Source organism: Malus sylvestris, chromosome 14 (genome assembly GCF_916048215.2).
Source record: "Malus sylvestris chromosome 14, drMalSylv7.2, whole genome shotgun sequence".
In the NCBI taxonomy this organism is placed as follows: Eukaryota; Viridiplantae; Streptophyta; class Magnoliopsida; order Rosales; family Rosaceae; genus Malus; species Malus sylvestris.
In genome coordinates this window covers 25,849,888-25,871,515 of record NC_062273.1, presented here as the reverse complement: position 1 = coordinate 25,871,515, position 21,628 = coordinate 25,849,888, and the positions used below count along the sequence as shown (strand labels likewise).

Sequence of the window (21,628 nt, the reverse complement as noted above, 5' to 3'; positions counted from 1 at the left end):
AGACTCTTCGTTTATGTGAGGTGAGCAAAAAAATAGGCTAAGGGGGTTGTAAGATTTAAAATAAGTGATTGTGATTTCTTGTTTCGTGGACTCTGAGATTGAATAAGATCTCGATTCAACTTTTACCACTAATGCTGCACTATGTGAAAAATGAGTTTGATATGGTGGTAGTGCATAAAATACTTGGTCTGAAAATAAGGCATATTTTACTTGGACTCAAACAGCTCCCAGGTTCAATGGTGCTTGCAAAGGATATACATTTGGAAAGTGATCTATTAACTAATACACTAAACTGGAGTACTGGTTTTTAAATTATGAGTTAATCGTAGTTTTAATTTATAAACTGAAAATTTATTAAAATTAGTACTTGAACTTGACAAAATGTGAAATATTGGTCACTGGAGGCAAAAGACGTGAGGACTTACATTAAAATTCAACACATGACACATGGGATTAAAAGAGACATACGTGCAACTCTTCGATTTACTACTTGAAAGGGGGTCACGTTCATTTCATGTGAAGTTGGAAATTATCAAAGAGATTAATAAAAATGATTCATACTTCACATTACGTCAAATTTACATTAATTTTAATGAATTTTTAATTGCGCAAATAAACCTACAATTTGATCATTGTTCAAGGATCAACACTTTATTTTAAAGAAAATTAATGAAAATGATTTGAAAATTTTGAGTTTTAACGATAATGACAAAATAAATGGTAAAGTGAATAGTACCATGATTGATTTTTAAGTGTAAAAATGTGGTTTTTCGTTATAGTAAACAGTAGCATGAGTTTTTCTTTAAAGTTCCCTTTATTTTACTCCATTAAAATTTACAAGACGACTATGATGTAGTCATATTACAAAAAATTATCAAATGCGAGATAAATCCAGCAATTGAATTGAACGTTACAAGTAAATCCAACAATACTAAAAACTGCAAATTATATCCCCTTTAATAGGTTAGGCAACTAACCACGTAAACATAAACCACTTGACTAGTTTATATTGTGCCGATCGATCAACCATCCGCCTAAAACGAAAAGTCCCAAATCCCATGAGATCCTTATTCTCAAAAGAAGTAAAAGACAAGAAAGAAAGTTGAATCCACATGATTAGGATACCTCTGGATTTGATCTTATTGTAAAGTCATGAAGGATGAATTAATTCAAATTGTTCATCATCATAATTTCAGTCTGCTAAATCTGAAAGCCTCCCATCTCCCACTTAAAAGCTTCCATCCCTTTATCCAATTTTGACCAATATCTTAAATTACATTTTTGAAAGACCCCAACTTAAATTTTTTTTTTTTCAACTTTAAGTTTGATTTTCTTTTGGATGTGTCGATGACTTTCACTCCGAAGCGCAGCGTCCAACACCGGCGGCGTCAAAATTGGGAAAGAAAATTGGAAATGGATCCTCTTTGGATTCTTTCACCAAATCCATCCAAAATCATTTAATCCGGATTTTTAAAATTTAATTTAACGGCTAAATTTATTAGAATTTTTAAAAAATCTTATATTTTTAATCGTTTGATCAAATTTCAAAAATTCAAATTAATTGATTAGATGAATTTGATGAAAAGGATATTCCAAGAAAATTTAGTTTGAAGGGACACGTCATATTTTAGAAGAGAAGAGAAGGAAAAAAGAAGAAGAAGAGAGTCCTTCTTTCGGGTTATCAAAGTGGGCCCACTTTTCACTGTGGAGGAATGATGGAGAGAGAGAGATTGATTATCCGATTTGATTCTCTCCGCTGAGCAACCTCCATTTGCGTGAAGTGAACAGTCAGATCTTAAATTAATAAATAATAATACTCTGTTTTCATCTTTTTCCTTTTATAATATAAATAAATTAATAATATATGCCATGAATAATCTGATTTATGAACAAGGATCTTCTTTGTGGGAATCCGGAAATCAATCAATCGTGTCTGTTTATCATACATCGTGCGGTCAGTTTTCATTAAGTACTATTTATATTTAATTTTAAATTAAAATATTGAAATAATTTCTAACCCTATTATGCACGATGAACGAACACGATTAATTGATCTTCCGAATCTTCAAAAAGAGAATCCGAAATTGATCCTATTCCCTGATTTATTAATGATTTACCAGGCACTTTGGTGGTGACCTTTGGAATTTGATCTGTTGATAGACCTTGATTCTTGCAGCCGATCAAATATATTGTACGTCTCCACAGTTGTTGCAACAGATGAGAGTTTATATGTATGTGGTTTTCAAAAATGATGCAGCACAAATCTAGAAAGATAGAAACACTGTTTTCGGTTCTCCTTGAGTCTACATTTCAGTATCATTTGGATCTGTATGGCTTTCAAAGAAAAGAGATGTACTAATGATTTAAAAACACCTCCCCATAAAATCATTTAAATTCACGATGGGTGATCACTAACTGTCGGATCTTAATACAAGAGGAGAAAATATAACACAAAAATGATCACCTACTATTTGATTGAGATCAAACAATGAGAGACTATTATTTCTTTAGACCACGAGGTCCATAAGAACGGGCGTGCAAACAACACTACTAAGATCATTGTTCTAAAAATCCTAGCTTAGGGCTGCCTAGGCGGTTGGCTATCACTACGATTAATTCTTAGACGTTTAAAAAATAAGAAAGGGCGTCTAGACTTGCTTAGGCATCCGCCTAAACCGCTTAGGTCATGACTCTCACTTAGACGTAATATAGATACATTTTTCTATAACTTATAAAAGACTTGTTGGATACTTTGATGAACACTCATTATACATTGTTCCAATGTTTTCAATATATTATGGTATTTTATAATTTCTTTTTTTGTCAAACAAATGTTTTGGTATTTTATAATTTTTTTTTGTTCAAATGATAGATTTGTTAGATTAGATGTTAGATTAGAGTCGATGGGGTTCAAACCCATGCCGTTGTGCAACAATCATCTCCACCACTATGGTAGAGGGCTACTTGCAGTATTTTATAATTTATATATCATTCTATTTTATAATTTATGTATTACAACAAAATTATATTATTTTTTAAGAATAATAAACATTTATATAAATGTTATATAATAAATTTAGCTAAAAAAAAAACCACCTAGGCCTCTATCCACCGCGATGCCACCTAGCTAGCACCTTGCGCTTTTTAGAACAAGAACGACAACTGAAACAAAATACGTCAACATGACAAGTCATAAACCCAAACTGGGCTTGAGAGGTCCCTTTTGTCCCGACAGGATCTATCAGCCCACCGACATCGTTTCATCGCACCAAGTAAAAGAAATGGCCCAAACTATTTGAGAATCGAGGCCCGTTAATTCAACAAGCACAAAAGAACGCGGGCCCCGAAATCCGGCGCGCAAAACCGTCGTCAGCGACAAGTAAAAGAAACCAACGCCCCGAACCCGTCACACCAGAAAGCGTTGCCGATCGCCGAGCTCGAAAATGGAGGAGGCAAAAGCCGCGGCGTACTATGACGAGCTGACTCGGCGGGGCGAAGGAGCAGCCAGATTCAAACAAGGCCTCGGCTTCTCTTCGGCAAACTCGGATTCCGAAAATGCCTCTGAGCGCGGCTCAGCGCTGCCGTATTCCACCTCGTCTTCCTTCCTCAGTAAGTTTGTTAAGGCGTCCAGCCCGAAGAAGGAGTCGGAGCTTCAGAAGCAAGCACAGATTGAATCCATACAGAACAAGCTCAAGAGGAAGAAGGCCAACGCGGCGGAGGAAAGAGAGAATAGGCAACCGGCTAGGGTTTCGGAGAGAGAGAGTAGGCATTCGAGGAAGCGGAGCAGGAGCAGAAGCAGGAGCAGAGAGAGGCATTCGAGGCGGAGAAGTAGGAGCAGAGAGAGGTATAGAGAAAGAGATAGGGATAGGGATAGGGATAGGGATAGAGAGAGGAGGAGGATGAGGTCTGAGAGCGATTCCGATGGAGGTAGACGACGGAGATGGAGAAGCCGGAGTCGGAGTCCGTCGCCTCGGGATCGGAGAAAGGAGCGGAGGAGGAGTCGGAGCTCGTCACCGAGGGAGAGGGGTTCGGAGAGAAGAGCGGGGAAGGAGAGGAATGGAGGCAGTGCTGATCATTCCAAGTTGATTGAAGGCTATGATATGGTATGATTAATTTGGTAATTGTAATTTACTTATTGTAATTCATCAATGTCAGGAATCAGGCTCAAGTCTTTATCAATCTTAGATAAATGACACAGAGAATTCTTAATAAGTTTACTAATTTACATGTGAAATCCTTGATAAGATGACTAATTACTCGTTATTTTGGGTTTTGATTGTCAAGTATGATTAACAAACTGTTCTTTTGACATGATCAGTCAGCGGCCGAGAGAGTGAAGGCGAAGATGAAGCTTCAACTTGCTGAAACTGGTGAGCTATCTGATGTTATAGTGCATTAATTTCTAAGATATGGGTTTGCTTGGAGCTGTGCGTTATAACATTGTGTGTTCTTAAATGCAGCTGAGAAGGATACGACGAAAGGGATGGGCTCGGGTTGGGAAAGATTCGAGTTCAACAAAGATGCACCACTTGATGATGAAGACGTTGAAGGTTAAACATCTATAAACACCACTGTATTTTATAAAGTGAAGATTGAATTTTGTTGCTTTGCATTACTTCTGTTTTCTCAATCAGTTGGATAATCATCTTTATGTTCATATTTTGGTGAGAAAACCGGGATATGGTTGCAGCTATAAATGCCGCTACATCTTATTGCCCGGCCATACTTGTAACAAAAGATTATCATTTCAAGCATACACTTTGATTGCTCTATAGCCTTACAAAGTAATTTAGTTTTATATGTGGCATATTAGTTATTATCCAAGATCAGAAATCTAATTAAGCGGTCAATTAGCAGATCATTGGATCTATCAATCATCATAGGTTAGATTCAGAAAGAAAGGCATGATTAGGCATCCTTGACATGAGACTTGATAATACTGCCACACTGATTTATGTAGCTTTTAAGTTGTAACTCAGAATATATCTTGGCCGTCTGATAAGAGCAAAGTGAACTGATTGTGCCTGTTTACCTTTTTGTATAGTTGCTGAAGATGATGCAGCATTGGTTAAGCACATTGGCCAAAGCTTCCGGTTTTCTGCAGTTGAGTTATGTGCATCTGCGATCTTCCCACTAGTTTCTCATTTGAGTTCCAGTTCTATGTTCATGTCACCTTACATTTAGAAATCTGGCTTGTTAAAGATGACCCGTAGTTTCTGATGTTATTCATTCGATTGTCATCGTGTAGACAAAAAGGGAGGAGCAGCTCAGATCTGCTCATGATGAGGCTATGTTTGGTGCATCAGATGATCGACCGACCATTGTGATGGATAGTGAGATTGAGGCAGAGAACAACATAAACGACAGCATAGAAAGTGAGCCTACAACTACAAGCCTCCTGAGTGAGAAGGTAAGTTGAAGATTGCTTGTTGCTAAGCGACGTGTTGATGTGGGTTATTTTTTGGACTCTCCATTATATTTGAAATGATCTGCCATTTCTGTAGGTACTTTCAAAGAAACAAGGTTCATGGCGTGATCGTATACGTGACAAAGGGAATTGACATGGATGACTTGGGATAGGTCTTCTCAAATCCGGTTCATATACCAGATGGAGATGTCATGTCGACTTAATCTGAAGTCAAGTTGAGATCTGAAATGGCGATGGAAGGGGCTGACATTGATATCGGCATGGAACATTCTAATACTACCATTTTGAGTTTTGATATGAAGTTACATGATGGAGTTGACAACGGAGATGCACTGAAGTTAGTGGAAAGAAGCTTATGCGTTGAAGTTAGAGGCCGAAGAACTTCCTTCGTCGGATCATTTATTCCGAGTCATCCCTCTGTTGAAAAACAGCACTTCTGGAGGGTATCCCCAAGTCCATGCTCCTTGATAGAAAGAGCTTGAGTATATTGCCTGTAGTTTGGCCGAGGAAAACAGTGGCATTGTAGTCGTATGAGTAGGCCACTAGTTGTACTCAAGGTTCTAAAAATCGCTAAGCGCTAGTCGGACGGCGGGCAGGGGCCAAGTGCCTAGGTGGCTAGGCGGATTTATGTAAATTTATTATATATCTTGTAAATAAGTGTCTATTTACACCTAAAAATATATATATACTTGTATGAATAATAAAAGAATGATAAAATGCAAAAATAGAAGTAGAATAATACACAAATTATATACATAAAAAAAGTTCAATTTTTTAAAAATAGTAAGCATATAATCATAATGAAGAGGATTTGGATGATAGACTAAATTCTTCTTGTTCATGAATCATGATCCTTGTATTGGATTAGACATAGACTAAATTATTTAACTTTGTTGTATCTAGTTTATTTCTTTTCTTTGTATGTATCCCCTCAAAAGTGCTCCAATTCGTTTCACTGTTGGATGAACTTGTAGTAAATCCATAATTTGCAAATTAGGTACACCATTTCTATAAGTATACCATTATGAAACCAAAAAAGAAAAAAGCACACAATTAATAAATAAAAAAAATTAAAAAAAACCGCCTAGGACTGCCTAGGTGTCGCCTAGGGCTGCCTAGCTTCCAGCCTATTTTTCCAAACGTCTTGCCCAAAATCAGGGTGGGGCTCCACCGTCCAGCGCCGAGGCCGATTTTTAGAACAGTGGTTGTACTTGTATTGTACGTGTGTTCGTGTATGATGTTTTTACATATTTTAATACTATATTTGGTTGCGAGTTTAGAGATGTGTGTCTGTTGAAGAGCTGAGTTCTCATCCAATATTAGCCACTAAACGAGACCAAAATCTTAATCACGATTATCCACATAGTAATCGTGATTGTGCTGTAGAAGATACATGTTAATTCAACTATCCCAGTTTGGTAACAAAAGAAAAATCCAACTATACAAGTGATAATATGAACTTATTCAAGCCAAGCGAACCTAATTAGTTTCGTCTTTTGAATGAGAACAAAATGAGAAAAACTTGGGTGCAACCGTCCAATGACATGAATAAGCTGACTGCGGATCCTTTAATCGAGTACATGTTAATTTCAAACTAATAGCCTTGGAAAGCAACAAGTCGTTGTAGTATAGTGGTAAGTATTCCCGCCTGTCACGCGGGTGACCCGGGTTCGATCCCCGGCAACGGCGCAACAGGTTTTGGTTTTTATACATATTTTAAGTCAGACCTCAGGAGGGCCGATGGAATTACGTGTCGCATTCTTATTTGCTGAACGGGAGACAGCAAGTGGGGCACCCCACTCCGGAGACAGCCAATCAAAGTGGCGGCTCGGGTGGTCTTTCTTCCTTCCTTGGTCCCTGTTTTAGCATTTCAAGCCCTCATCGCATATTTCTCTCCGGTAATCTCCGTACGGTGCGTTTCAATCAATGACTGCGAATCGCTGGCTGAGGCCCGAGGTGAGCGCAGATCAACCTCCGAGACTCGATCCTTTCGTCTTGTACCAGATCGGCTTTGATTTTGTTGGCTAGGCATTTAATCCGGCGTCGTATTGTTTGTGTGTATGTAGGTTTATCCACTGTTCGCGGCCACAGGGGTCGCCATAGGGATCTGCGGGTTGAGCCTGTTCCGCCATATCACCATCAACCCTGAAGTCAGGTATGTCTCTCTATAAATTTGGACTGCAAAGCTTAATGCTTTAGAATTAGATTGTTGCTAATCTATGTGTTCAATTTGTAATTCGTTTATTTCTGTGCTATGCCAATAACTTATCCAATTCTCCGTTCAAAAAATCCCCGCCTAGACCATCTAGCTTGTTCAGACCCACTGTACACCTGCTTAGGTTGCTACTAAGTTGTATTCGATTGAGATTTTGATGAATTTTTAAATCTTTAATGAATCTATGAGTATTCAATCAGGATTTTAAGTGATTTCTAAAATTCGATGCGTATTTAATCAGGATTTTAAGATAGTTTATTAAAATCCTTATAAATTTAGATGTATCCAATTAGAATTAAAAAAAAAAATTATAACATTCTAGGTGTATTCAATTAGGATTTGATTTTAAAGAATTTCAAAAAGTTGAGGAATTTGAGGGAATTTGAGAGAATTTGTAGTGTATTTTAAGCATCTACAAATCTCACCCATCCCCATGAGATTTCGAGGGAATTGAATTAAATTTTTACTTGGAATCTCTACAAATCAATTAAACTCTATAAAAATCTATGGATTTATAAATCCATTAAAATCTCTCAATTTCCCAATTGAATACACTCCCCCCTTAGATAGAAAATAGATAACTTTTCTTTTATATTTTATTATTTTCAATAAATTGTAAAAGACTTATTGAACACTTAAATAAACACACATTATATGTTTGCTCCATGTTTTCATTATGTTCCAATACTTTATAATATAATTATATATATTTTAAGTATATACAAACATTTATTTACACAAAATACAATAGATTTATTTAAATCCGCCTAGTCCGCCTAGGTGCCTGTTTAGGCTTTGCCTATCCGTCTAGGCGCTAGACCTCAACCTGCCGTCCAACTAGCGCTTAGCGTCTTTTAGAACCTTGATCAAATTGGATGAATATTTCCAAGACGTAAAAACCTTAATTTTATTGTCAAATATTTGGGTTTAATTTAACATTAGTGGGTGGTCTAAATTGATTACAAGAGAGACCAAGTAAATTTTTGTATACCAAAATAAACCGATTTGTGATGGTATCGGGATGGGCTCGTTCGATGCTTAGGATTGGAGTGTATTGGATTATTTATTATTTTCAAGATGTGTTTGGACAAAGAAAAAAGGGAAATTTGTTCAACTTGAAGGTAGAAGATAGATTACTAATAAATGAAACTTGTTCCCAACAAATCCCGTAAAATGGTAGGATTAGAAGGGATACGTTTTCTTCATTTCTAATCCCCTCTAAACAAATAATCATTTGCCCCTACCTTTTAACCCATTTCCTTCACAACGAACGACCCCTCAAAGTGTGTGGTATTTTCTTCTTGCTCTGTTGGTTCTCTTCACTCTTACAAACCTGAAAGAATTATGAATTTGATGTGAAAATTATACTGGATGTCGTAGCGTATGGTGATACCATCTCTTTTTTCTTTCTGAATCAGAGTGAACAAGGAGAACCGAGCTGCTGGAGTATTGGATAATCACGCCGAAGGAGAAAAGTACAAAGAGAATTTCTTGAGGAAATTTGTCCGCAACAGGGCACCGGAGATTATGCCAGCCATCAATGGTTTCTTCACGGACCCGAAAAATAATTGAACTGGTTTGAGTACCGGTTGAGCGAAGAAGATGCCAGAGATGAGACTCAGTGATTGCTATTAGTTGTTGGAGCTTTAGAGGTTGTGTTTAATTTATACTTCCTATGTATTTGAAATAATGTGAGTGAATGACAATGTGCACTTGAATTTAGTTTTATTTGTGTTGATTAACTGCCTTTCGAGCATCGTATAGGATGGATGTTGCCTTCTGTATATCAATCGGTTGGATGGGATGTTTGGAAGTGCTTTTGGAACGAATTTTTAATAAAAACGCAAGTGAATTCTAGAAAAGCAATTGAAGTGCTTTTCATGCTTCTTTCAGGAAGCAGTTCAAGTGTTTTTGGAACTCAACAACATTTTTTTCTAAAAGGTTTTTTGTCATTTTAAAAGCACTTCTAAACTAGCATTTACATTATTTTAGCAATGGCAGATCTCTATACGATTGTTTCATGAGACGACATAAAGAAATATATATGCAAATTAAGATCATTTATTCCCACACAAGTTTTACTGAATCGAGAGAAAATTACTGCACATGTTGATCTTATTCTCTGCTGTATCATGTCATGCCTTTCCTTACCTTCTTTACACACAGCGTAAATGCATTTCATTTAACACCGAAACAGGCAAAAGTTGTGTTCAAGACACTCAAATCCTTAGCAAACAATACAATTTTAGCAACAAATGCTTCCTAAATATGAAATATTGTGTTTCGCACATCAAAGCCTGCCTCGTGACTAGTTCGATAATAGACAGATAGGCAACCCAGTGCAGAAAAATAAAGAATGAACGGAAGATTAAGGAAACACTCTAGAAAACTAAAGCAATATATTTAAACTGAAATTTTCTACAGAAATCACACTAACATTACTGATAGAAGTACACGCTCTCAAATTGATCAATCCACTTCAAGCTTCTCGTAAGTTGTTGTGCCAAAACTGGTAGAGAAGGCATGACTACCACCAGCTTGTACATCATGACTAAATTATGAAGGAAAGTGCTCAACATCCATTTAAGGACCAACAACTTGTTCTATTCTCATTCCTCAAAGTAAGCTCTTTGTTGTTTCCTTTTCCTGTAGTGAAGCGCAGAGAATTAACGGTTACTTTCTGTTGATTCGAAACATTTGCACATAATTGTTTGGAATGAGTGGTTTTGGAAATATGCACGGATACTGAGCCCGTGATGGCTCAACCTGAAATTTCAGTAGTGGGCCATGCGGATCTTGAGTCCAAGACTAGGTCACGATGGCTCACCTTGAAATTTCAGTAATGGCCTATCTACCGGGGAACGCACACTTTGTCCCCGTGAACATCAAGGACCCTGAGTCCCAAGATCCGAAGAGGAGATGAAAGACGAAGGACGAAGGACGAAGTACTTTATTCTTTCTTTTCTTTCACCTACAGATACCCTATGATACCTAAGGACAAGAAGGACGAAGGACAAGAAGGATGAAGTACTTTACTTTCTTTTCCTTTCACCTACACCCTGAGCCAGTCGATAATGGTCTTCACAGCTACCAGTTTCGGGAGCAGAAACAACTTCATGCCGGCGAGTTGTGGAACCGCGTCCCAGCATTCCACAAATCCGGTCAGTCCACCTATGAACGATGATGCTTGCTCCAATTTGTGAAGAACGTGGGAGGCGGCGGAAATTTCACTCTGGGCGGGCTCACGAGGCACGGCTTCCGGATCCTTTGGATCAATTCCACAGCACCTGCGTTCCCCGACAATTCTTGGGTAATCGGTTAAGCGGGCTCGCGGTGCATCTCCTCCGCCGCCGCCGCGGGCTCCGTATGCGATTCTTGGGTAGTCGGCTGACCCGGAGATTCTTGCGACTCAGGGTTCACCGCCACAGATACATTCCCCAGTGATTCTTCCCGGAGTTCGTTGAGACGTCGACGGGTATTTGGTTCGAAAAAGTTCTTAATGGCGCTCCGACCCATGCTCTGCCGGGGAGTGCATTTGTGGCCGTGAACCTGAGTCCCAAGAATAGCCGGCTCAACCGACTACCCAAGAATCGCCGGGGAACGCATCTGTGGCTGTGAACCCTGAGTCCAAAGAATCGCCTGCTCAGCCGACTACTCAAGAATCGCCGGGGAACGCATTTGTGGCCGTGTACCCTGAGTCCAAAGAATCGCCTGCTCAACCGACTACCCAAGTCTTTAGCTCATAGAACTGTGGTAAATAAGATAGTGAGCATTACCATCGTTTGAGGGTTGTGAGCAAAAAAGGCACCCCCTTTAACCCTCTACATAATTAGAATAGTTTAATAAAATATTATACAAAGCACAAGCTCCTATTCTCATGGAGGAATGTTTGTATTTTTTTTTTTTTTTTAAGATTAAGGAGCTCCCCGTTAAGATATTTTGTGACCAAATCGTGAAACTTTATGTTTATAATTAGAATCGTTCATATTATAAATCATTTTGTTGTATTCATATTACCTGATGCATAGGAGAATCACATAATCAAGACATACAAAATCTCCTTGATTAACAGAGATGAGAAACTAGCAGAAGAGAGAGAATGAATATCAGATTCGAAGAATCTTGTATAAGCCGTACAAAAGCTCTTCTCAATCATCTGGAATGAAACGAGCTAAACAAACAGCGCAAGGTTTGCCGTTAGGATAAAATCATAAATACGTTGCTTGGGCCAATCTTACTTAGACTCATTTGACGTTGGGCTTTGTCCTAACTATTAAATAAAACAAGAAGATGGTTTTTAATTAAAATACAAAGTTTTGAAGCACTTATCATTAGTTTTCCTAAAAATAAAAAAATGAAAGATTAAGGAAACACTCTAGAAAACTAAAGCAACACATTAAAACTGAAATTTTCTACCGAAATCAAACTAATTAACATTACTAATAGAAGTACACGACACGCTCTCAAATGTGATCGATCCACTTCAAGCTTCTCGCAAGTTGTTGTGCCAAACCTGGTAGAGTAGGCATCTGACTTGTACATCATGACTAAATTATGAAGGAAAGTGCTCAACATCCATTGAAGGACCACCAGCTTGTTCTATTCTCATTCCTCGAAGTAAGCTCTTTGCTGTTTCCTTTTCCTGCAGTGATGCACAGAGAATTAACGGTTACTTTCTGTTGATTCGAAACATTTGCACATAATTGTTTGGAATGAGTGGTTTTGGAAATATGCACGGATACTGAGCCCGTGATGGTTCAACCTGAAATTTTAGTAGTGGGCCATGCGGATCTTGAGTCCCAAGACCAGGTCGAGATGGCTCAGCCTGAAATTTCAGTAATGGCCTATCTGCCGGGGAACACACACTTTGTGCCCGTGAACATCAAGGACCCTGAGTCCCAAGATTCGGAGAGAAGATGAAAGAACTTGACCGTGAGTCCGCTCAGCCCGAGATTTCATTCGTGTCCTAGATTACCCAAGGATCGGTATTCTTAGGCGGAGTTATAGCGTTCATGGAATCCTGGGATGCGTTTCCCCAACTTGCTGCCATGAAAGTCTTTGCTTCCGAAGCTCTTGGCGGGCAAGACCGTCATTGATTTCATACTTCTGGTCCTTAGTGTATGCAGGTGATTAGGGGTTCTTCGTTTCTATCACAAATGTCTAGTAATTAGGGTTGTTCTTCGATTCTTTGTGGTGTAGTTGCGAATTAGGTGTAATTACATTCTTTCTGGTGCCCGAAAATCTAGAAATTATATCTAATTAAGCATATAAAAACCTACAATTAGTAAAATTTTGGGTCATTTCATTTGGCTGTGTGCATAAACAGTTAAGAGGGACAAAGACTGCCTCTAGATAACAGAATAAATCATACTTAAAAGCCGATGCTTGGGTAAAGTACCCCACATTTAAGGTATTTTTTTGGAAAGTCTCTAGTCTTTCAATATCTTAAACACTACTCTTTGTAAAAAATAATTAGTGGACTGATTAATTGCATTTTATTATCTCTTTTCAAAAGAAAATTACTTATTACTTATTTCTTAAGTATGTATCGACCCCGAAAGATGACTATGCTATACCTCCACAATTCCCTCATATTGTGCTTTCAATACTATCAGTATATCATTCTTCATACTTAGGAAACTATGAATATACATTCTCTTAATCTATCTTCATTTCCCATGCCCTTCACTAGTAAGCAACTCATGCTTACTAGAACTTTGCCTTTCTCCTTTCACAAAGTTTGCCGATGATAAATATGGAATCTCTAATATCAAATACTTGACCATTTTTCCATGGAAGGAATAGTAGATTGCACATATAACAAAGGCAAATACATGTATTTGAAGGCCTTACCTTTCAAATACCATTAGCACCATTGCACATGGCAGGTATGCGGTAGTTATAGAAACCAGTCGACTGAGATCAATGGATTTCTCCAACTTCCATTACGAAACAATTTTTCAAAAGCCACAATGGTTAAAAAACCATGATCCTGCATATATATTTGTGACCATAATTCCTCATCATCCATATCAGTTGAAAAGTACAACATGCATATTCATTGTAATAAACATTCAGACTATTGTAATCAACATTCATACCAATTCAAGTTCTGGTAACATCTGAGATGAATTGTCCGTACACTGCCTTTCTGGTGCTGAGACATCCCCAATATTATAGAACGCATGACCGGAAAACAAATTATTAAGCAAAGCTGTTTTTCTCAGCATCGATCTGAACCTCTAATTCACGATCCGAAACTATAATTCTTGATTCCTCAATTAGCTATTCACATTAATTAAATAAGAGCTTCAAAAGCATACCACGGCAACATCGCTGTAGGGGGAGACAGTGAATTTCTGAACGGAGCTGTAGTCCTTGGTCAGAAGATCTGCAACAGAATTCTAGGTGCAAATTACACGCAATTGAGAGCGACAAAACAGTAGATAGATCGCAGAGAGAGAGAGAGGGAATGAAAACAGTTGCTTACCTATGGCTTTTTTGCCGATGTCGGTGAAAGTCCAGGTCCCTTGCTCATCTTTACAGAGAGGAGAGAGAGAAAATAGACAACAAAACTACAAAAGTAAGTAGAGAAAGTTGATCTTAAAAAAAGAATTTTCATATTTATGCATCATGAATGCAAAAGGAAAAGAGACAACAAAGGAAAGGGGCTAATCACTCTGAATGGAAAAAAATTCAAGTCTATAACTGAAAAAATACATCTCCCTTGTCCCCAGAAAAAAAAGCATGAAATTCCATTTATAAATTAGTTCTAAAACTGTATAAATTTCAAAAGATGAAAATAAACACATAACCAGACATTTTCCTTTTCTTCTTAATCTTTCACTTGCATTTCCACTTTTGCACCCAATACATTAAAACTGAAATTTTCTACAAAAATCAAACTAATTAACATTACTAATATAAGTACACGACACGCTCTTAAATGTGATCTATCAACTTCAAGCTTCTTGCAAGTTGTTGTGCCAAAACTGGTAGAGAAGGCATCTGCCTTGTACATCATGACTAAATTAGGGAGGAAAGTGCTCAACATCCATTGAAGGACCACCAGCTTGTTCTATTCTCATTCCTCGAAGTAAGCTCTTTGCTGTTTCCTTTTCCTGCAGTGAAGCGCAGAGAATTAACGGTTACTTTCTGTTGATTCGAAACATTTGCACATAATTCATTAGAATTCAATGTCACGTTTACATAAGCATATATAATGAAATACAAGTTGCAACTCACTGGGCCAGTATAATCTAGAAGACGGGTACAGTAGATCTCTGATTCTTCAAATCCTTTCTGCTGCCTATAGTATTGAGCAAGATATAGCAGGGTTTCTACCATATTTGGTCCTTCCCTGTCTTCGGCTTCCATCCTCTCCAAATCCTTCTTGTAGTAATAAGCTGCCTCTTCAGAACGTCCAAGTTCAGAATTTAGCTTTGCTAATTGGTGCAGGGCAATTGCTTCCCTGTCATTACAATTAACTGCCCTTTTGTAACACTTCATCGCTTCCTCAGTCATGTGCAGCTGTTCAGTTTCATAACACTTGGCCATAGCAATCCACAACCGAGAATCATTTGGCTGCAAGAATACTGATTTCTTGAAGTAATAAAGAGCATACAAGGGCATGCTCATCATCTCATAAGCTTGTCCTAATCCATACCAAGCTCGATAATCACATGGATTTATATCTACAGCATGTCGATATGCCTCAATAGCAGCTGGGGTGTTTTTCATCTCAACATATTCATGACCCATAAGGGTCCAAGCAGATAAATAGTTTCTGTTCAATTTGAGTGCCCTCCTAAAGTACACAACCGCCTTCTCATGCTGCCCTTTTAAGCTGTAGTAATTTCCGATAATACAACAAGATTCAGGCCTGTATTTATCAGTGATAAATACTCTATGGGCAAGATAACTTAGTGCAGAGTAGCACTCCTTTGCATATAACACATTGGAATACATGTCCATGTCTTCCACTCGATAAGGGTCATTCCTGAGAAGTTCTTCAAAAATTGCTTCAACTTGTTCAAATTCCCTGAGATTGTATTGTGCCTTTGCAATTTGAGCCTGAATGTAATTACTGAAAACAAAAGTGCCCTTAAGATATTCATATTTTTTTAAGGATTCACTGTGCTTCCTCAGTTCTTGATAAGCACTGGCGAGAAAGAAGTCCTTCATCCAATGGTTATTGAGCTTAAGGCTGTTCAAGACATCAACTGTAGAACACAGCGACTGCAGCTCCGACCAGGCACTCCAGTTCCAAGGGTAGCTATTAACAGACTCCACAAGAACTGTAAGAGCAAGACTCTTGCTGCCTTTGTCTTTGAGCACAAGGCCATACAAGTAGAGTCCAAAAGGATCAATAGTCCCATTCTTGCGAAGGGTTGATAACTCCCTCTCGAGAGAAACCAGTTCACCATTCACAATATCGCTCTTTCCTAGGGGCCCCTCAAGTTCTATCATTTCTTCCTCTTTCCGCTTTTCTCCAGCCTTCATCAAGCAATAAAAACAAAGAAAAATATACAACTATAAAATCTGAATGAAATAAGTAGGTTCATAAAAATCAAGGATTTTTTAACACGAGAGAAGTTTCTACTACTTCTATCATGTAGCATTAAACTGACATAGATTTCTTAAAGTACCGATCAACCAAAATGTAAAATCTCGTTAGATTCCTAAACCCAATTGCCGATTGGAGTTGTCTTTCACCCGTTTTGTTGTATGTTTAATCCTATTTGCAACATTGGATTCCTATTTCATAGAAAAACTTGCCTTCTCGTATTTAAGTCTCAAGCTTGTTTTGCACAAAGCATTGTGTGGCTTTCAAGTGCCACGTCAGTCTTGTTTACGGGGATGTTCTCGGCCTAGTTTTTCTTTGGCTTTATGGATACACTTCGCCGAGAGTGTTCTTTAGCTTATTTGGGTCATAGGGTTCTTGAGTGATACACACTCGTAAGTGCTCTCTTAGAAGACTCTGTCCTCTCCGACTGGACATAGGCTTGCTAACGCCGAACCAGTATAATTGTTGGTGGTGTTCTTGGTTAGATTACCTATATACTACGTATTCTCATCAATTTCAAACTTGTAAAGATTCAAATTTATGGGCGAAACACACTGAAAAATCTTTGACTTGCAGAGAGTGAAAGAAGAAAGTTACAAACCAGATAAAGAGCATAGGAGCGTAGGAAGACCGACTTCTTTCCGTTCTGATCACGAAGCACATGAGCAGCTCTTCTGTACTCCCTGCAATCAAAATACGACTTAGCAAGGAGGTAGAAATCGCCGTCCACAATGTCATCTTCCTCCATCACCGGAGTGGACACATACGACACGCCGGCAGCCGGCGTCGAGGTGACGTCGTTGGTGCGGAATCTGCGCCGGATGCTGGAGCTCCCGCGCTGGAATCTCGTGTTCGCAGGCGTGAACTTTACCGGGTCTTGCTCGATGATGCCGACGAGCTGCTCTGCCGCCCTGCATAATCATTGAAACGACGAAGCATCAATTGGATGTAAAGAATTGAAATTTGAAATGGGGATTTAGGGATTTAGGGTTTTGGGAGGTACCATTTGGAAGCCGCGTAGAGGCAGCGATCGCTCAGCTGTCGAATCGCAGTTCGAAGCTCGATTCTGTAGTTCTCTTTCGAACCCATCTAATCGATTGACTCGCTCACTCACTGACTCAGCCAATGCTGCAACTGTTCGCCGGGGGCATCTAACGTGCGCCGTGAGTGACGGTTGCTGCTGACTGCTCAGCCACCCCGCGCTCTCTGTTTTCAGATTTTTCAAAAACAGGATCGAAATGTTTTGGGTTCTGAGAGGGCTTTTTAGTATTTTAACTTGGATGGGCTGGGCTGGTATTTTTGTACCCGTTTCTACGTAAGCCTGTTTTAAATTTACAACCGTTCAGATGGATCTAGCGGTCTAAAACGGGTACCCACCTCGATCATTCATCAGGAGAAATTCTTAAATACAACCAGCAAACTATATGCTAGGGAGAAATTCTGGTTAATACAATGGGAGTTTGAGATTTATCATTTATATACTGGTCCGTACAGATCGAAGTTTTTTGAACGGCTTTTTAGCCAAAATGGTTATTGAGATTTGCCTAACTCTTCACTTTGGTCCCTGAGATTTGAAATCAATAGAAGTGGTCCCTAATATTATCTACAATCAATCATTTTGGTCATTTGATGAAAAATTATTAAATAAGGATCAAAATGACAAAATTACCTTCAATATAATAAACAATAGCACAACAAATGATTTGACAAAAATTGAGGGTATTTTTGTCATTTTATCCTTATTTTATGGAGATTTTTCACGGAATGACCAAAATGATTGATTGTAAACAAACTTAGGAACCAATTATATCGATTTCAAATCTCAATGACCAAAATGAAGAGTTATGTAAATTAATGGATTTATAAATTCAATCGAGAATTTAAGAGACTTTAATGGATTTATAAATCCATGAATTTTTACGGAGTTTAATTGATTTGTAGAGAGTCCATATAAAATTTTGATTCAATTTCATCGAAATCTCATGGGAAGATGTGAGATTTGTGGATGCTTAAAATACACTACGAAATTTCTCCAATTCCCTCTAATTCTTCAACTTTCTCAAACTTTTTAAAATCAATTTATAATTAAATACACCTAGAATGTTATAAATTTCTTTAAAATCCTAATTGAATACATCCGGATTTCTAAGAATTTTAATAAACCATCTTAAAATTATAATTGAATACACTTTAAATTTCAAAGAATCACTTAAAATCCTGATTGAATATCTCTAGATTCATTAAAAGAATTAAAATCCCTCAAAATCCTAATTGAATACACATCCCCAAGTTTAATATGATTTTATGTAAATTATTTCTTACCTAGAATTGTAACGTCTTATAAACCCCTCCTTGAGAGATGAATAGAACACACAATTATTCCAAAAGAGAATGAGAAGCACTAAGGTTTTTAATTTTCGACTAGTTCATAATAAAAATACTTCTAGTATTCAAAGGGGAGGCCATTTTCCTGAATCAAACTCATTGTTTCCATGCATTTTAATCTGAATTGCTAGCATGATTTTCGAAATCTCGAGGCCAACTCTGAATGATGGCCATTGTGGAAACATGCTGATTGAGTATACCTCTATAAATCTATCCAAAGATGTTAGCTTTGTGCAATCATCATGCATTTCTGTTTGCAGTTATATCGTCCCAGAGTATAGCTTTCTCGACACCCGTGGATCGGTGGCTTATGAAGGAAAAATCTTTGCATTTACTCATCATACTTGCTTGTCAATGACTATATATTTTGAAACAGCTTCTAGGTTGTTTCCTTCATAAGCCCCCAATCCCTGTACTCTGGTATAATTAGACTTGACTTGCGCAGTTAATTCGAGACTCTCTTCCTTAACACGATCACTATTGTCATAACAAGAATATGTGATTGTTATCGAGGACTGTAAATGCAAAGATGTCATGATTTTTTTTTAGTTTTAGGCACAGGGAACTTTCTTTTGCACAGGGAACTTTTTTTTTTTAGTTACAAGCAACCTGCATCAGTTGTGTATAAATGCCTAAAACCACCAAATTGTAACTAACGTTATTTCTTTTGATAGACTGAACTTTACCGGGCTTGCAAGAGGCTTGTATCTCATTTGGTTAAGAGTATTCACTCTTGCGCAGTTGCATTCGAGATCCTAAGTTCAATTCTCCCCTCCCCAGTTTTGCTCGCATAAATAGAAGTACAGCCCTAGGGTTCTGATTCTAGACAATTTAGTAATAGAAATCCAATTATGATTGTCCTCAATCGAACTTCTCCTCAATTCAACTCCCCTCATTCCATTTCCGGATTAGTGAACCAACACTAAAATTTAATAAATGATAAATAAACTCATCACTTTAACCAACACTAAAATTTAATAAATTAAAACTTCAATACAATAGTATATTCATTTGAAAGTTTGAAGGCTAGAACCTAAAAGCAGACTATAAAGTTCTTACTGAAATTACATAGCTTTACGTAGGCAACGAAAAAAATTGAGCATTTGATTTTGTAGTAATAATTTTAACTTAGGCCACCAACCTAATAATTCCTGACTCCGCCGTTGCGTCTCATCATCCCTGTTGCTGCTTGGTCTTCTAGAGGTCTCCCGTAGTTGTTTGCGTTTAGGAAGTGTCGTCGGCCACCATGGGTGCATATATGGAAAGACAACTCGTCGGTACACAACATGATCATAAGTGGGCTCAGTTTTCCAAACCACTTTTACCGTTTTTGCGCCAATGTTATAAATAACAACGTATCCACGTACTTGTACATATAAGATATCCTCATTATTTGGGTCAAAACCGAGCGTCCTTACCTTTTTCTCCTTCGATTCCATGGCCAATGGATTTTGCGATTTCATCCAGTCCAGGGAAACTCTGCCTACTAAATACCAATATTTGCCAGCGTTATTGGCCTCTTCATCTTCCAAGTACTCCCAAACACTCAGAAAAATTGGACGGTTTTGATTTTGAGAGAACTGGCACATTCGCATACAATATCCTTTTCGAGATCTTGCTTTAATGGATTCTAGGATTTCAAAATATGAATGGATGGGAGTGATGAACTGATCATCTTGAGGCCCACGAATGCAACGCAATTTAAGATGTTCAATATCCAAACCGATCGCCCAGCCAGCGTTAAAGTTCCACCAATACAGATTTCCTTTGTAAGCAACCGCTGTGCGATTCAAACCACCAAGTGAAAATCCTGATGCAATATGTTCTGTCCATTTACCAGTCTTGGAAGTGAAAATCTCGAGCTTTATTTTCGAGGGCTGCTGCAAGGATGAATGAGTAAATCGCACGATCCTGTACCTACTCTCAACGTTAAGTTGGAATGTATTACTTTTTTCCTTTCGGCTATCGTTGCCATCTTCCCTGCATTCCTTCTTATAGTAGTAGGGTTCGCAGATAAATCCGACCCACGCTTCCTCGTGGCAGCATTGATGAGAAAGGGAAGGAATGGCGTCCCATTGCTTGGTGGATGGATTGCAGACGTAGTAGTCCGAACTAGTCTTGGCTGCGCAGCATAATACTAAGTCCCGACATGCCGCTACTACAATTGGTTCCTTGTCTGGTGTGTCGACAGGCCTTTGAAAACAAGGGAGGAAACTCAAAGAGAAGCTGCGGGGGCGGCCTTGGTTTTCGGCCACCAGTGGCTGCTCCGACATGGTAAAGAAATCCCTCGCATCCTTTGGATTCGTGAAGATCAGAGTAGTTGGCTCCGGCGTCCGCTTTTTATCTTGGACACACAAAAAGCATAAACGAAAGTAATCATCAGAGAGGAGACTGAACCAACGCTTGGAAACACACCTGCATTGAACTGCGGATTCGCGGGGAAGTCGACAAAGGATTTCCACCAATACAAAATCAGGGAGATCATCAATATACAACATGATCTTTGTCGTTTGATCGATGTAGTTGTGATTGTGCAGATTGTTTGATTGATTGCTAATGGCACTTACTAATATATAGTGCATTTGTAATCCTGGTCATCTTTGGAAAGATATCCGTTATGAAATAGGATTATGAAGAACAATCAAATTAGAATACAAATTGGAAACAACTAATGGAGGATTACATATTATTTATTTATTAGGCTAAACTAGATCCAAACGATTCGTCAAATCCTATTATCCTAATTCAATAAAAAAATTTCTTTTGTGGGATGTGGTTTTTATTGCTGTTTGTTACCAGAAAGCTGGAAATTTTTCCTCCCATATTAGCCTTACTAGTGACTAAGTGATATATCATATATGATGTTTAGGGTAGACTAGTAGTAGTAATTTTCATGCTCCTGTTTTCTCTTTCTTTTTAATCCTTTTTTATTAAAAAAGAATCTGAAGGATGTTGGACAGGCCTGGGCCTATTCTTGTCTCTCTTCGGCTCCGCCAGTAAAGTTCACACATAGGGCCAAGTACAACGCTCTGTT

At 38.2% G+C, this 21,628-nt stretch overlaps 4 protein-coding genes and 1 non-coding gene across 6 annotated transcripts; 3 read left to right on the top strand and 2 right to left on the bottom strand.

Moving 5' to 3' along the window:
• Positions 1–3,350: 3,350 nt before the first annotated feature.
• LOC126598330 (uncharacterized) lies at positions 3,351–6,292 on the top strand. Its single transcript, XM_050264687.1, has 6 exons — positions 3,351–4,103; positions 4,319–4,370; positions 4,461–4,550; positions 5,045–5,109; positions 5,249–5,410; positions 5,505–6,292. The coding sequence occupies exons 1-6, from the start codon at positions 3,444–3,446 to the stop codon at positions 5,559–5,561; spliced, it is 1,086 nt and encodes a 361-aa protein (XP_050120644.1). The 5' UTR covers positions 3,351–3,443; the 3' UTR covers positions 5,562–6,292.
• A 753-nt stretch (positions 6,293–7,045) lies between these two features.
• TRNAD-GUC (transfer RNA aspartic acid (anticodon GUC)) lies at positions 7,046–7,117 on the top strand. Its single transcript has one exon. It is a non-coding gene; the product is annotated as a tRNA-Asp (tRNA).
• A 101-nt stretch (positions 7,118–7,218) lies between these two features.
• On the top strand, positions 7,219–9,365 carry LOC126599943 (uncharacterized). Its single transcript, XM_050266420.1, has 3 exons — positions 7,219–7,384; positions 7,495–7,583; positions 9,062–9,365. The coding sequence occupies exons 1-3, from the start codon at positions 7,355–7,357 to the stop codon at positions 9,213–9,215; spliced, it is 273 nt and encodes a 90-aa protein (XP_050122377.1). The 5' UTR covers positions 7,219–7,354; the 3' UTR covers positions 9,216–9,365.
• Positions 9,366–12,003: 2,638 nt separating this feature from the next.
• LOC126599942 (anaphase-promoting complex subunit 8-like) lies at positions 12,004–17,457 on the bottom strand. 2 transcript variants are annotated; one of them, XM_050266418.1, is made up of 4 exons: positions 17,213–17,457; positions 16,811–17,120; positions 14,889–16,139; positions 12,004–12,285 (listed from the first exon to the last, which is right to left on the bottom strand). In XM_050266418.1, exons 1-4 carry the CDS (start codon positions 17,296–17,298, stop codon positions 12,196–12,198), a joined length of 1,737 nt encoding a protein of 578 aa, XP_050122375.1. In that variant the 5' UTR covers positions 17,299–17,457; the 3' UTR covers positions 12,004–12,195. The 2 variants fall into 2 exon arrangements, with proteins under 2 accessions (XP_050122375.1, XP_050122374.1); XM_050266417.1 differs by lacking the exon at positions 12,004–12,285 and adding an exon at positions 14,329–14,764 and having other exon boundaries at positions 17,213–17,456.
• A 2,103-nt stretch (positions 17,458–19,560) lies between these two features.
• On the bottom strand, positions 19,561–21,118 carry LOC126600638 (F-box protein At5g49610-like). The gene has a single exon (XM_050267238.1). It carries the CDS (start codon positions 21,090–21,092, stop codon positions 19,659–19,661), a length of 1,434 nt encoding a protein of 477 aa, XP_050123195.1. The 5' UTR covers positions 21,093–21,118; the 3' UTR covers positions 19,561–19,658.
• Positions 21,119–21,628: the final 510 nt, after the last annotated feature.